The sequence below is a fragment of the Euphorbia lathyris genome, chromosome 3 (genome assembly GCF_963576675.1).
Source record: "Euphorbia lathyris chromosome 3, ddEupLath1.1, whole genome shotgun sequence".
In the NCBI taxonomy this organism is placed as follows: Eukaryota; Viridiplantae; Streptophyta; class Magnoliopsida; order Malpighiales; family Euphorbiaceae; genus Euphorbia; species Euphorbia lathyris.
Genome location: NC_088912.1, coordinates 71,757,298 through 71,773,972, shown reverse-complemented (window position 1 = coordinate 71,773,972; position 16,675 = coordinate 71,757,298). Strand labels below are relative to the sequence as shown.

Sequence of the window (16,675 nt, the reverse complement as noted above, 5' to 3'; positions counted from 1 at the left end):
TAATTCAAGGCCTAGAGTCCAATAATTGTAATGATTACATTGGGTGGTGTGTAATTGCTAGAAGGTTATTGGTTAGAATGTGAAGGTAGTGATCGATGACATAAGAAAGAATATTGTTGCATTTTGGTAATCGTTCAAATGTGATAAGCTTCAAGTGATTTCTAATTATCTTATTAACCCCTTCAATTTGGTCACGTAAGGATCAAACAAGCTAAGTTTGGAAAGTTTAATTAAGGCAAGTATTCAACTTTGGTAAATATGACAATCAGTTTCAGAGCAGAAGGGGTTGGCATGAGACGGATGAGGCTGGATTGAGTTCGCCCTCAAATAACATAGAAATCGATATTGATGTGCTTAATGCACTTATGAAACACATGATTTTGGACGATGTGAATAGCAGAGCAAGTGTTGACTGGGACACGTGAAGATTGCGCAAGAGATTCAATAGCTAGTAAAATTCACATGAGGTGGATATCATAGTGCGGTGCTTTAGGATTAGCTGATATTGAACGTTGTTGCGAGATAAGAGAGGTGTTGACTTGCGAGAGTCAGCAGCAAGATGCCTAGTCAGAAAAGATATGCATTTGCAATTTGTTAGTGGTATATACACTATAAATTTCATTATGTCATTATGAGTACGATGAACCAAAAAAATTAATTGATTTTTCTCTGAAACATAATAAGCATTTGCATGAGCTTGTTTGTGAATCTTATCTTAAGATATGCAAACAACCAATTAAATTGAGATGTAACTAAACAACTTACCTGAAATTATTATAAGAAAAAACAAATTTCTACTCAAATCTATCCCCATATTAGTTTTACAGAAGCCACATAAACTAAAAAATGAACTAAATAAACAGAGTCAAAGTGGACTTTTAAAGAACAGTAGAATGCATACCAATTTCCCCTATTATTTCTTCTATCACATCAAATCCTAAATTCAACACTTCTTCCTTTTAATGGTCTGCTTCTCATTTCGTCCACTTATTCTTCCACTATGTCACCGTCTCATCATGGATTCAAGATTTTTAGAGCTTTCGCGAAGATGTTTCCGATGAACTGCTGCTCGAATCACCAGCTGCTGGGTTGAATGCAGACCCACTTGGAAGATAACCGTTTCCAGTTTTGTCTTCGGACACAACTGGGATCTTAACAGCTGCTCTCTCCAACTCCTTCTCCAGCTCGTCTTCCTGGCTCAAAACGGTGAACTGTTTATCAAGAGACTGGGCTGCAGCTAACCATGCCAACACAATCACCAGAAGCGTTGCTCCAAGGTAAGGAGTCGAATTTGCAAGTGAACCAAATGTCAGGATCATAAATTGTTGAATGAGAGCTCCTCCAGACTTTCCCAACGGATTGCAGACAACATCGATAGCTGCCTTTCCTTTAACCTACACCATTGGTTAGAAACGAAATGTTAACACGAGACTCTAAACACAGAACAAGCTTAATTTTCCCATCGAGTTTGAAATATAAAATAGAACAGTTTCTCGGGTTAGGTAAAGGGTCCAAACCTTGGTCTCCTCATCCAAAGGAATATAAGCCATTTCTTTACAAGGATCAAACAAGCTGTATTTCGCACTCTTGCTGAAAATGTTTTGCATAGCCCCCACATATACAGCAGCAAGAAGCGGAGTCATCCCAATTGATGCAAGAGCAGGTGAAAGAGGAGCCCCAAACAAGATAAGAGAGAAGAAACCCACTCCGGTTATAAGCAGGACTGTAGGCGTGATTTTCGCTGCAACTCCCCATCCATATTTGTTAAATATAAACTGGCTAAGAAGCATCATCAAGAAAGTTGCTACTCCGGTTGCAGTTGAAAAGTCACCCATAAAAGAGGAGTACTCATTCGGGCTCGGGAACTGCAAAATATAATAAGAAATAACAGTCAACAATATGATTCTCAGGAAGAAAGAATACAAAAAACATAAGCCCTTTTCAATTTCAATTTAAATTTACCTGCGCTTTGAGCTTCGATTTCCAGGTAACCTCAACCAAGTTGATGCTAATACCATATGCAACAACCAACATGGCAAGATCTCTAATGTATCTTGAAGAAATCAGGAATTTCATGCTCTCCATTGCACCCATCTTTGGCTTTTGCTGCACAAATATTTTTTTCCTCGGGGTCAAAAAAAACTGATTGCACAACGGTAAAGAGTGCTTCGGGTTTAAACGAAGCAAGACAAGCAGGTAGCCGAAGCATATGTTAATGTTTACTTCGGTTTGATTACAAATAGCACAATGAAATAAGTGCCAGTGTAGAAGATTACCTTCTTCTTCCTGCTAACGGTCGGGGCAGGCACATAGTTATTCACCCACCAGTAACAACCACAAATGGCGAGCCCCATCAGAACCACAATACTCATCATTCCTTTGAGTGAGAGGGCCCATCCATCAACTCCAGGACCCAAGCTCTTTCTCATATTAGAGAAATACTTCACTGTTCTACCAGAGAAAATTAGGGCAATATTTGCCCCAAGCCCGAACATGGGATAGAATTTCTTGGCTTCATCCACAGTAGTGATCTGAGTAGAAAAAATCACATCTTCATTAGCAGCTTTCACAAAGAACACGAGACTCCAATCATGGTATGGTTACATAAAAGAAAATATAAACTCATCCAAATGGCATATGATTCAGAAATGCAGGATAAATTTAGAAAACAGAGATTCTCAGCTGAGAAAGGAAATACTTAAACTTTGAATTTTGGAAATAAAAAGCTATATGATGTCCATCATCTAAAAAGACCAGCAAAAATGAAACTTTCACTATAAAAAAAGAAACATTTTCCTGCGCACTCCAACATTAAACGTATCAAAATCATTAAAATAACATTTGGGTCCCCGGAGTTTGCAGTCTCTCATGCATTTCTTGTCCAAATCAAATCAACAAACTAGATATTTAAAGATACACGTGGACACATAAGAAAACTGTAAACCTTGTACAGGCAGAAGGAATCATATTTACAACCCCTTTGTACGAAATGAATCTACAAAAATCGATAGCTTATACCAAAATTAAGCCAATAATTACTTATATAGATAAGTAATTTCGATAAAAGTGGAATTACCACTTCTGCGAATGAAGTACACCTTAAAATTATACATGATTAATATATAGTTCATTACACTATTAGAACAAATTTAGCAAATAATAATGCTGAATGGTTCAAAACACATAGTAGTGAGTTATTCCAACATAATTGTAAAAAACTATCCGCATTTTGAGGAGCTAAAAATTGGACCTTCACGCGCCTGAAAACAAAAATTTTATTTCTAAAGCAGTTTCCAATTTAGTTACGTCAGCAAAAGTATTACGTTCCACAACAATATCTTGCATCATTTAATCAAGATAATGCTTTAGACCACAACCAATCACAGATGAAAAATCACATTATCTGCCCCACAGAGGCATGGAGAAGCATGAACTTCTAAACTGAAGATGTTAACATCAGTGTTACTTCAGCATTTGGTATTGCCTTTTTCATAACCTTAACATGTTTTTCATTCTTAATAAAGCCAAATGAGAAAGTCAAGGAAAATACCACTTCAAAATAGCAGAAAACCAACATATCTCTTTCATTACATATGAATCCAATTCCATTAAAAATTACTAACAAAAAATTGCAAATATATTAAATCCTCAAAGAGATTCAGTTAAACCAATATCGATAAGATTGAAGTATCATATGACAAGTGGACAAGAATAAGCGTTAGCCTCAAGTAGATAACAATCGATATAAACTATATAGAAGAATCATTCAATAGATAACCAAAAACGGTTGAATTTTGAATTATAAGCAGAATCCATATGAAATAATGGAATACCTGATTAGCAAGTCCCCAGAAGAGAACTGAAATGACCACACTTCCCCACAATTCAGCCATAACATAGAACAAACAGAAGGACCAAATCCTCATAATTGCAATAGGACCAAGAAACCTTGGGCCAAGAACATTGAGCAGCTTATCAGCAAATGCTTGAGGGTGGAGATGATTGCTAAGAGGATACAAGAGAAATCCAAAAGCCCCAAAGAAAGCAATAAAAGGAACAATTACGGTATAAAAGAGAGCTTGCTTAGACAAGACATTAGACAATTGATTGTATAGCAACATAAACCCAATAGCCAAAGGCAAATTCACCCAAGTTTTCAGAAATGGTATAATCTCAGCACTGCTCCCTCTAGCAGTCACAACTAATACATCTTTTGTATCTCTAAGAATTGTGTAATTAAAAAGAATACAAAAGAACATCAAACCAAGAGGGATAATTTTTTTAAGAGTAGTTAGCTCAATACCCAAGAACTTAGGCTGCTCAACTTCACCAAACCCTTCAGCAGCAGCCGCAGCCTCTGCCCTGCAAATATGCAAATTCCTATCTTTTGGGGGAAAAGCATTTGGTTTTGACACAACGCTTGGTAATCGAGGAAACCCATTAGAAGATAGAGATAAACCAGAAAGGCTTTTTGGTTTTGCAGAAAAAAGTCTCTGCTTTAAACCCTGTGATGGAAATAGGGAAGCTCTGGCTTTAGGATTAGGAGGTAGAGAAAAAAGGCCTTTGGCGTGTAAGACAGCTTCCATTTCTCCCCTTTTCTTATCTCTCTATCAAATCCTGGGTTTTCAATAGGAAAGCATGAGAGGGAGAAACCACCGAGATAGATAGAGAGATAAGGTGGCGTAAAAGGAGTTTGTTTTCTCAGAGAGAAGAATCTGTGACTAATATAAATAAATACCCTTTTATACCAAACCCCCCAAAACCCTCAATTTTTCAAATAGTATAAATTAACCTAGATAAAAATAAAAACTTTGAAAAGAAAAGAACTGAACTTTGCTAAACCCTTATGATTTATCTCTCTAATTTTCACAGTTTGATGAATAGGAAAATAAATTGATGGGTGTTCTGCAATTCACAGTTAGAATTATACAATCTGTTGAGGAAAATGACAAATGGTAGCCCTAATGAGGAGAGGTGGAAGCAAATCAGCAACAGAAGGAGGAAGGTTTGGGTGTGGATACAGTCAAATGGGAGGAAAAGTATCTCCAAAGGGATCTCATGTGCCGTCACTTTTTCTCATAGTCCAAAATGCCCTCGGTGTTTTTGTGGTTGTGACTTGAATGCCCTTGAGATATTTTCACTTTTCTTCTCAATTAAAATGGAAGGTATGAAAATGTGGCCAAGTGCGAATTGGTGAGCCCTTTCATGCATTTGCTTTGCTTGTGAGTCTAGAGCTGGTTGTGGCCTTTTCTAATTTCATTCAATAAAAAAAGATATTTGATATTGTGTTTCTAAAACCCTTTTGAAGAAGATTTTTTAGTAATATTCTAATTAGCATACATGAGATACAACATAATTGACTTCTAACTAAGAGGAATTCTCCCAAGTTAAAAAAAAATAGATAAAATACTTAACATCATTAAAATAGGACTTTTATTCTCTTGTATAAAAACTCTAGAGTCTTCGAAGTATGATTCACACGTGACTAAAATAAATACTCGTGCTATTCAGGTTACCCTTAAGTAATAATTTACTTAGCATTGGAGAGTTTTCGGTCATTAGCGGCCTCTCTCTTTGTTTTACAGGATAATCTGGATTTTTTATATTGAAATGCTCAGTTCGACCAGGTAAATTTTTTGCAAAGTTATCGTTGATACGGTAAGTATGGATCTAATAAGCCATTATGAGTTTATCAAGTCTGTAACTACGTAAATTGGGGTTACCTCTAGCGTAGAAACCATCGGAGTTCCTCCTACTAGCAAAACAGTTGATCAATTCTTCACAAGCGTTGCAGATACCTTAGGTTTGGAAGATTCTAACACTTTCTCAAACATATTCACAAGAATATCCTCATAGATAAATATAATAAAGAGCACTCCTCATAATTTCCTAACTACCATGGTACGGTAACTTCAGACAACTTATTTCAGACCTTTGGGGGGAGCTCAAAGTCATTTACGACTTCAAGTTTCGCTAGAATATTATTTCCCTTCATCCTTACCAACACACCTAAGGGATGGGATAACGTACCTCTTCCTCCTTTGATAAAAAAAAATCATTTTATCCCAAAGCACAGTTCAGAAAAACACTAAAGCATCAGTGGAAACTTAGGCCACATATACTATGGTCACCCCAGCACCACCAAGCAGTTCACATCCTAATGACCTTTTTATCAAATTCCTTAATATTATCCAGCGATCGGATATATGATGGGCCCCCTCCTCAATAAATTTCGGTGGCACAAGCCTAAAGTGCACTTGATATCAACTAGGTAGTGAAATTTCTATTGGCTCAATATGGAGTTGATATGCACCGTTCTATCTTGGAGAAAACATACTTTATCTTCTCTTTGAATATTTTGTTACATCCCATTGTTAAGAAATTCAAGCATCCACACATTGTGAACTACAAAGGAGGCTCAAACCCTATCCGTGCCAAAAAATATGAAATTCAGATGGAACTTGTAAGAGATAAAGAGGATCTTTTATACCGAATGTTCTTGTCTATCTTAATTGGTCTAACCTCCTATTGGTTTGGTAGCTTAGAAGTCGGATCGATCCACGGTTGGGAACAATTAAGGCATCAGTTTTGCACTAAGTCTTTGGCATCCATACCAATATAATGATATTTTAAACTGTCAATTTTTAAATTAATTAAATATTATTATATATTTTGCACAACGCGTGAGACTTTGACTAGTTATAATTAAATATTTATGAATACTAGATAAAAAAAATATAATCAACATAGATTGATGAAAGAAAATACACATTGAGCTAGCTTTTAATGTGCAAACTGAACAAACAAATAATATTAATTATCGGCGTTGCAAAGGCTCGATTCTTTCAATTATAATTCAAGCTATTGTGTTACAGTTTTATGAGTTATAGTGATTAATTGATTAGGTAATTAACCTTAAAATAATTAATATATTGTTTTTTTATAAGCTCCTATCATGCCTCATCGAAGTAACTCCAATATTAACACTAGACAAAAAAAAAATATTTTTTGATCTAGTTTTTATGGTCTTTTAATATTGTAGCACTATGTCATTTTCCCTTTCACGTGACACAAGATATATAACTGTTAGGCATGAATTTGACTACAAATTAACATGTTATTAAGGGTGTTTTTATAGCTAAATTACAAGAAAGAAGGTCTTATAGGTTTTTTTATGCAGATATGAAAAGATTAAGTCAAACAGACTGGAAGCAGCCTGTTTCACGCATACCATGAGGAGTTGAGCCATTCTTTGATCCAGCGGTCTAACGCTGGGATTTCTGATGATGGACAGCGACAGGACGGAAGGCATGTGCGGCAGGAGTAGCAGGCAGAAAGGCGGATAAGAGTAGAAAAGTAGCATGATGAAATGAAAGTTCGACCCTTGAGTGAAAACAATTTGGTTGATTTTGTAATATTTTACTCGGATACTTTACGTACCGTGTTGACTTTGCCTTTCCCCTTAAATAGACGTAGTGGGGAAAGGAGTATCTTACTTTGGATCATTTTTATTTTTTGTTGAACAAAAAATAGACACTTTGACAGAGAGGAGAGCTCTCAAGGAAGAAAACTCCATTGATGGAGTTTTATAGCTTTGTATCAGCAGATTGCTCACTCGCCACTATGAGTGAGTAGTCATTTTGAATAGGTTCGGCCAGTTAGGGCCGGTTATGTAAGTTTCCTAATCCTTATTTATGAATGAATGTAGTTAATTTATGAAGTGTTTGCTAAAGCTTTATACTACATTGCTCATGCATGAACGTTAGTGTTAGATGAATGATAGGAGACTGCTTTCATCTACACCGAACCTTTTATCAAACATCCAGCCCCAAAGCAGAGATGTTAGGTGGTTGTATCAAGGGTTTTCTTTATTGAAATGTTGTTTCAATCGTAATGCAAGAAAGAACCAACCTTAGGGACGCTTATGGTTGTAGTAAGTCTTAGAATCTTAAGAACACACGAGAGTTGACTTAAGTGAGCATTAAAGCAAAGACCTTGACTTCACTTTGCGTCATTCATGAATAAATAGGGTGTTTAGGGACTTAGGGTAACTTGTTCCGTTGTGCCTAGCATGTTCTACCTTTTTATCATTATCAACTACTCTTTTCCATAAGTTGAATCAGTTACTTTGTTACCAATTCACAATATCTCTTAATATAAAGAATTCACACACCACGAACACCCTGTTCTGCAATGTTTTTCTAGTAAAATTTGGTCATTAATCCCTGTGGAGACGATACTTGACTTATCACTTTATTACTTGTATCTAGTACACTTGCTAAAGTCTGTTCGCAAGACAACAATAACAGACATTTATTTTCGTATCGTCTGATTGTTTTTCGTGATAGTATATTCAAATTATGTCATCTGAAAGCTAAACTGTAAACACGCTCAATTCACATGCGGTATTACGATGACACAATTCTTTCATCTAAAGAAAACATGTGTTTAATTCAAAAGTTACTTAACCATTAGATGACACTTGTGATATATGACTATCATGGTTTTCAGAAGAAGAAAAAAAGCGACAAATGAAATTTAACTTACGCAGCCAAGTAAAACGGATCCCAAATTTAAGGCGTTCAAAATGTTTGATTAAAATTTCAGCTCATATATAAACCATAACCTAGAGACTAAATTAGGTTTCGCCTTCAACTCAGGCTTCAGCTCTCTCATCCCTCTCTTTGGCTATTTCCATGGTTGCTTTCTACATGCAAATCACTAGGACTGAGATCGAAACACAGTAATGGTAAGTCATATTTACTTTGTTTCTCGATGTATTAGAGTTTCATTGTTCCTTAATCTATCTTTTTCTCATCAGATTTACTCTTGCGGATGTGGATTTCAGCTACTGGAATAAGTATCTATTAATTTTCAGTCTTACTGTTGAAAAGGTTAGATCTCTCGCTTAGATACTCTGATTTTACTGTATTCATTGTGAGATCCACTAATGAAAATTGTGAGTCTTTATCTTACAAGTGGACAATATACTTCGTGATGCTATTGTGGGTGATGCTGAGATACGTAGATCTTACTCTTTTTTTTTGCAAATATTATTAACAATAGGGATTATGAACTGATCTGATTCCCTTTTTATTTGAAAATAATATTTGCAGTGATAGTAAGAATATTTATGTACATGGGAAGATTGATTGAAGAGATGGTCAATCAGTTCATACCTATAACATGGGAAGATTTCTTTAACTTATTAAGTGTATATATGTGATTGAATGTTATCTTATTGAGTATGTGCCTGAAGCTGGTATGTAAGCATATATGAATATGTGTGTGTATGAAGCTTGTATATAAGCTTGTATGAATATTGGTATGAACTGACTAGTAAAGGGTTGTGTATGAAGTCATATATGCACAAGTTAGACAAAACAAGTTAGCTGATTATCATGATCTGGTTTCATCGCTTGAATAAGTATGCTGCAATTAAATAAATTGGTATGAACTGGCTAAGTTTGTATGTTTGCTTGACATAAATTGGGTATGTGTATGAAGCTTGCATGTGTACGATATGACTAATTAAGCTTGTATACCTTAATCAGACATGAATATGTAAGAACTGAACTTGCATGTATAAAACATGTAGTGAAGAGTTGTGTATGAAGCATAGTTATATATGTGAGTTATATTGGTACGAACTGATTAAGCTTGTATACCTTAATCAGACATGAGTATGTAAGAACTGAACTTGCATGTATGAAGCATGTAGTGAAGGGTTGTGTATGACTCATAATATGAACTGATTTCACTTATATACCTTAACCAGACATGAATATGTAGTGAAGGGTTGTGTATGAAGAATAGTCATATAGTGAAGGGTTGTGTATGAAGTATAGTTATATATGAAGCATAGTAAAGGGATATATCTATTTCATTCACTTGAATATGTATGTTGCAACTAAATAAAAGGTCATGTATCTGTTTCATTCACTTGAATAAGTATGCTGCAACTAAATAAAGGGTCATATATTTGTTTCATTCACTTGAATAAGTATGCTGCAACTAAATAAAGGGTCATATATCGATTTCATTCACTTGAATAAATATGCTGCAACTAAATAAAGGGTCATATCTATTTCATTCACTTGAACAAGTTAGACAATAAAGTGATTAGATGTCTTTTTAGTGTGACTTGAATATACATATGCAGCCCCCCTTGTATGTTATTCGCACATCATGCCCCCATTATATGATATTCGCACATCATGCCCCGTTTGCTTGCTTTTCTGTCCATCTCCTTGAGTGTTGCCTTTCAGTTCTACTTGAAATTCCAAATCTCCTTTACTATGTACCTTCCACTTGGATTGTACTCATTAATTTCCTTCAAACTTGTGGTGACCGCATCATAAACTTCATCACCATATTCACTTTTCAATTCTTTTAATTTTGCTACATGCGGGTTGCATATCTACCATTAAGATTGATGTTAACTGATTAAGCATGAATATGTATGAAACAATAATTGGTGTGAATATGTGAATATGTATGTGCATAAAGCATGAACATGCATGCTGCCAAATGTGAGCTATATTGGTATGAACTGATTACGCTTTCATGTTTTTTTGACATATATGCACAAACAAGTTTGCATATACCATACTCTTAATCAGACAAACAAGCTTGCATATAACATACTCTTAATTAGTCCGCTAAAGCAAAACTAGAAAGTAGCTATTGGCTCAAAGAAAGGGGTGGATCAGTTCACTGCCACACAAACAAGCTTGCATATACCATACTCTTATATGTTAAATGATCATTTAGCATGTAGTTTAGGGTCACCATTTATATGTGATTTGTTGTTATCTTATTATCATGATCTAGCTGATTATCATAATCTAGTTTAGGGTCACCATTTATACGAAGTCATATATGCATAAGTTAGACAAACAATTTAGCTGATTATCATTATCTGGTTTCACTTGCATTAGACAAACAAGTATGCTGCAAAATTTGAGTTATATTAGCATGAACTCACTAAGCTTACATATATATGTATAAACTAAATAAACATGTTCTCCATTTTCACTTGTTCAACCTCCAACTATAATGTTTGTTTAGCATAAAGTTTCTTATCTAGTTAGACAAAAAAAAAAGTTAAGCAACACACATTTGAAAACTAGGGGGAACTTAATCTTCGAGGTGTGGAACTGCTTAGTGCTTTCCCTCATGCCCCCCTTGCATGCTATTTAGTCCATCTCCTAACAGTTGAATCATAATCGGCCCTGTTGCTGAGGTATTGCTCAGCAACTTGTCCTTGCCCAGGAAATGACTCCTCAATGGGGGCTATATTAGCAGTGCATATATATGCCACATCAACTAGAACATTCATAGATCAATTAGATCCTAAACATGGTTAAATGTGTATGAAAGAAATAGATAAATTGTGGCAAATCTAACCGTGGCAGTGTGATAGGCAGGGCAAGAAAGGAGATGGGGAAGAGAAATCGTCCACTGAGGAGCCACATTAAGATGATAGATCCTAGTCCTGAAGTAAAAATGAGAATAGGAAGATAGTTTGATTAGTGTGTGTGTGTGTGTGTGTGTGTGTGTGTGTGTGTGTATATATATATATATATATATATATATATATATATATATAATGAGATAAGTTGTTATTACTATTAGAGGTCTGGCTGGGAACTCCAAAGGATAGTGGATTTAGATTTGAAATACACCCCCTTCAAAGGGGGTGTATTAGGGGCCTTTTATCTTGACTCCTGACAGCGATAAAAACTATCTAACTCCTAAGAGCAAGTGGACTCTATCGTTATTAAGTAGTAAATGTTCCTAAGAATGGTATTGATCCCACAGAGACTAGTTTCCTATTCCTTATTCGACTAAAATCCTATATTAACTAATGAATTAATTAAGATGTTGGTTGTTTTAATTAATCTACTAATATAAAAAGCAATGATTTAATAATTGGTTTATTCTATGAATGAATGAGATGTTGAGATATCATGATCCCTATGTTCATCATCTCATATGGTTTCAAGTCGTGTAGTGATGTGACAAAGAACTAAACCTAAAAGACGGTAACTTTTCTTAAGAAGTAAATAACCTCAACCTAAGATTATCAACTCTATTCCTAATTCCTTAGACCGATGCTTGATTAGGCAAAATCTCTAAGTTACTAAGAAGCATGAATATTAATGAAAGTTAAAGCTAAGCCGTGACCTAGACTACAAAGCTGCACTATCCGGTTAGGGTATAGGTAAAGTTAAGCTTTGCTTGGTTGGATTGATCGCTTGGTTAGGCTACACAATCCAGCTCCTATACTAATCACTTGGTTAGGTTATTCAGTATAGACAAAGTCTCCTAACTAAATCTTTTGATTTATTTCTTTTCACAACACAAATTAAACATTAACTTGACTTAAGCCATAATTGTTAAACATAGTTCACCCTTAATCTCAGCCAAACGGTGGTTTAGTTCATGTTGGAACTAAAACACAGATTGGGGATAAGATGAAGGAAGAGTGAGCTCATGTTCATCAATTACTATTAAGATTTAATGTGATAGAAAGTACGGGATGAAGAGAATTGAACTATAATAAGTAATTTGATAGAATTGAGATGAAGAACAAACCAATATTGAAATCTTACAACTAAGGGACGAATGTGTTGAAATACCTTTCCACATGATTTTGATTTGACAAAATTATTCATATTAATGATAAAAAAAATATTCTAACACATTAAATTTAAATGCCTTGATTTATTCACACTAATGTGTTTGTTCAATGTTGAGTTATTCGATTTATAAGACATTAAGTTAAATGGCCCCAAGGCCCATGAAAGAGAGTCAAGCCCAACTCAATGGATCATAGCCTCATGGCCCAAGAAGACCAAAATGCAGCCGTACTGAGTAAAATGCAAGCCCAGCTTGAAGAAGGATCGAGAAGCCTTCGTCTAAATAACTTCAAGATGAAGTTGCTGAGTTGAGCGACAAGATAGTCCAGCCAGCAGTTGACTTGAACAAAGTTAGAGACAAAGTATTTCTACTTTGGGTAAAGCTCAGAAGACGCAGAAAGCTGTCTGGAAGACTTTACTATAAATGTGGAAACATACTGTTTTGTCTGACGAAAAGCTGTTGAGCACTGCCGAAGACAGAAGATACAAGAATGCTATTGGCCAAGGACGCTGAGCATGTACTGAGTGAAAGCGACAGGAAGCCGTTTCCCTCCAACGGTTATTTCAAAATTCGAAATCACCAGTGCTTCAAGTGTCACTATAAATAGGCCTCTCAAATGCTTCATTCGACGCAGATCTTCAATCAAGTCGAAACGCTGACCAAATTGATATTCGAAGTTCTGTGAGAAAAGCAAAGCAAATCTTACACCAATTCCAATCTTGTGTAAAAGTCTAGAGTGATTTTATTCATCTAAAGTGTCTTAGCAATTGTTGTTTAGGACAAACACTTATCATTTCTAGAAGTATAGAAAGGAGAAGCTGAGTACTCGGTATAGTACTCAGTAGTAGAGATAGGAGTGAGTAAAGGAATAAAGGAAGGTATTCTTGTATATTCAGCTTCTGTTGTAAAAGGTTTCGTGCTCTACCTTTAAAGAGCTCAGTAGAGGATTCAAAAAGCGCGGAAGGAATTCCGGGGACTGGACGTAGGCGGAGAGGCCGAACCAGGATACGTCTGCTGAGTAACATATTTCTAACCCTTAACTCCTTTATATAAATTGCTTGCTATAAAACTGACTAAGTAACAGACTCACTCTGAGTATAGTGCACTGAGAAGCTGAGTTCAGGAATAGACTCAAGTGATATCTCCTGACTCAAGAAAAGAAATAGACTTAGTCACTAGTTGACTAAGCTTGGGTCTTAAACTACTCAGCACCGCTGTGTAAATCTTCTCTTAAGGAAAAGAAGTCAGCCTTAACGGACAAAAATTTAAAATAGTTCCTATCCCCCCCCCCTTGGAACTAATCTTTGTTGGTCCCTTGTAAGGTTGCAAGTATAGTTCTAAGGGGGGGTTAGGAACTATTTAAACTTTTTCGCAATTAGGGCAGACTTCTTTTTCTAAGGAAAAAGGTTTTAACAGCGGCGCTGAGTAAACAGCAAGATACTGGCTTAGTCAACTGGTGACTAGGTCAGTTTCTTAGCTTGAGTCAGGGGATAGCACTTAGAGTCTATTCCTGAGCTCAGACGTTCAACGCGCACAACTCAACTTAACCTCTTTACTTGGTCAGTTTTTAGTTATTTTAAGCAAGCAATATAAATAAGGAGTCAAAGGTAAGAAATACTTCACTCAGCAGATTTATCCAGGTTCGGCTTCTTCTAAGCCTACGTCCTGTCCCCGGAACACGTTCCGAGATTTCGAATCCTCTACTGAGCTCTTTAAAGGTAGAGCCTCAAACCTTTTACAATATCAGCAACTGAGTATGACAAGAGTACCTTCCTCTATACCTCTACTCAATCCTAATCTCTCACTAAGTACTAAAACCAAGTACTAGCCTCTCCTTTCTATCTCTAGAAATGATAAGAGTTTTGTCCTATACAAAGATTTGCTAAGACACTTTAGACGATTGAAACAATCACTCTAGACTTTTACACAGATATAAGAATTGTAGTGTAAGAATTTGCTTTGCTTCTTTGCTTGCAGAACTTGTAGAAATTTGGTCAGCGTAATGGCTTGATCAAGTTCTGTGTTAAGTAAAGCTTGTGATGGCACTATTTATAGAGACGTCTGGGCATTGGTCATTTCGAATTTCGAAATAACCATTGGAGGGAAACGGCTATATGTCGTTGTCATCCTGACTTGCTCAGAGCTCTCGGCCAATCAGAATTGTGTATCTTCTGTCCTCGGTCAGCTCAGCAGACTGTCTCTCCTTTTATGGTAAAGTCAACTGGACAGCATACTGTGTCGTCTGAACTTTGCCCAAAAGGGAAATACTTTGTCTGGAAGTTTTGCTTTGCCAGCTGCTGTCTTGTATGCTTTGTCGAGACTACTCAGCAGCTTCATCCTGAAGTTGTTCCCGAAGGTCTTCTAGATCCTTCCGTTTGCTGAGTTGCGTTTTGTTCAAAACGGCAACGTCTTGACATACGCGGGCCGAGTTGTACTGAGTTGTTTGACTTAGGCCTTGGCTTCCGTATTGGGCTTGGGCCTTTTAACCCTTATGTCTTATAACAGTTTTAACTCAACATTGAACAAACACATTAGTAGAATAAATCAAAGCATTTAAACTTAGTGTGTTTAGAATATGCATTTTAAATTATACTTAAACAATTTTGTCAAATCAAAATTATGTGGAAATGTGTTTCAACAAACTCCCCCATTTTGATGTTGGCAAAACTATTCAGCGAGAAACTCAGTATGAGCTCCCCCATGATAGTTGACCTAGTATAATTTAGCAAACTCCCCCGTAAGGGTTGAGCTACTGACTTAGTTTTACTCAAAACATTTAAAGGTTTAAGTGAGTAAGTCTAAGGTCAGTTTTCAGATATAGGTCAGCTATATCAACATATTCTATTTACTCGGTATTAAGCGAAAGGTTTAGTCATATAGAGCGCGCTGAGTAATTTGTTGTTCAATGAGTTCTTATCAGAATGTTTTACAAACACATAGGTCAATGTCAAACATGTTATCAGCATATCATTTAGTCAATAAATGTTACAAGTATTAAACATAGCTGATTTAATGGAAGATACATAATGACTCAGTATTTAATAACATATATCATAACTCAAGATTTGAATATTTGATGCAAATATGATATATAGATAGAAGTCAGTGATTACACAGCAACATATATATAGATAAGGCAAATAGATTACAACTGTCTTAACCTATACTGAGCTAGCCTATCTATTTCTTTTTCTTGTGTTGCGATGCCTGACTTCGCTCATGCTGAGCTCGAGCTGCATGTTCTTTCTCCCCCGTTTTGTCAACTTCAGGGAGTCTGAAAGCATCAGTTAATACAGCGCGAGTCAGTTCTTGGGATAGCTCCTTAAGCATCTTAGCGCTTTCATTTACGCCATCAAAAATGGCAACTCCATCAGCTGAGACCTCGTCGGGTACTTTGAGATCAGTAGCACTGAGCATATTGACACTGAATGCTAGAGCTTTGCCTTGCCAGATAAGAGCTTCAGTAAGGCCAGCAAAGATTTGGTGGAAGGTTTTTAAGAGAGCTGTGTCGTAATACTGACGTTGGATGTTGTTATGACGAATGTGATTGAAGGTCTGTTGTGCGAGAGTCATCATCTCATTCTGCTTCATTGCGTCAGTATCCATCTCTTGCTTATTCAGATTAAGCAACCTTATAGCCTCACCAATTTGCTCTACTGAGCACTGGCTGTATGACACCATTTTCTCGTTGGTCTTAAGTTGTTCAGTATGAAGCTGAGCAAAGAGCATTTTGAGTTCAGATGAAGTGGCATAGTCAGTGTTCACAGCTGATAATTTCTAGACTTGTTGATGAAGAGAGTTCAGGTGTTGCACAGTTGTCAGCTGGATCTCAGCCAACTTGGCAATTGAATCCTGCTTAGCTTGCTGGGCTTGGAAGGATAAGACGACATTCAGCAGATCCTTGAGTCCCTTAACTTTGTGAGAAGCTGAGTGACCTGGGAAAGCTGGGTGGTCTCAAGAATTGAAGATCCAACAGCAGGAGGAGTGGAGTATTGAAGGTCTCTGATTAAAGCTTGCACTGAGTCAATGA

General features: G+C 36.3%; 1 protein-coding gene across 1 annotated transcript; it reads right to left on the bottom strand.

Moving 5' to 3' along the window:
- Positions 1 to 749: 749 nt before the first annotated feature.
- On the bottom strand, positions 750 to 4,915 carry LOC136222171 (plastidic ATP/ADP-transporter). Its single transcript, XM_066009682.1, has 5 exons — positions 3,834 to 4,915; positions 2,277 to 2,531; positions 1,963 to 2,106; positions 1,518 to 1,865; positions 750 to 1,394 (listed from the first exon to the last, which is right to left on the bottom strand). Exons 1-5 carry the CDS (start codon positions 4,584 to 4,586, stop codon positions 1,032 to 1,034), a joined length of 1,863 nt encoding a protein of 620 aa, XP_065865754.1. The 5' UTR covers positions 4,587 to 4,915; the 3' UTR covers positions 750 to 1,031.
- Between the last annotated feature and the right edge of the window lie 11,760 nt (positions 4,916 to 16,675).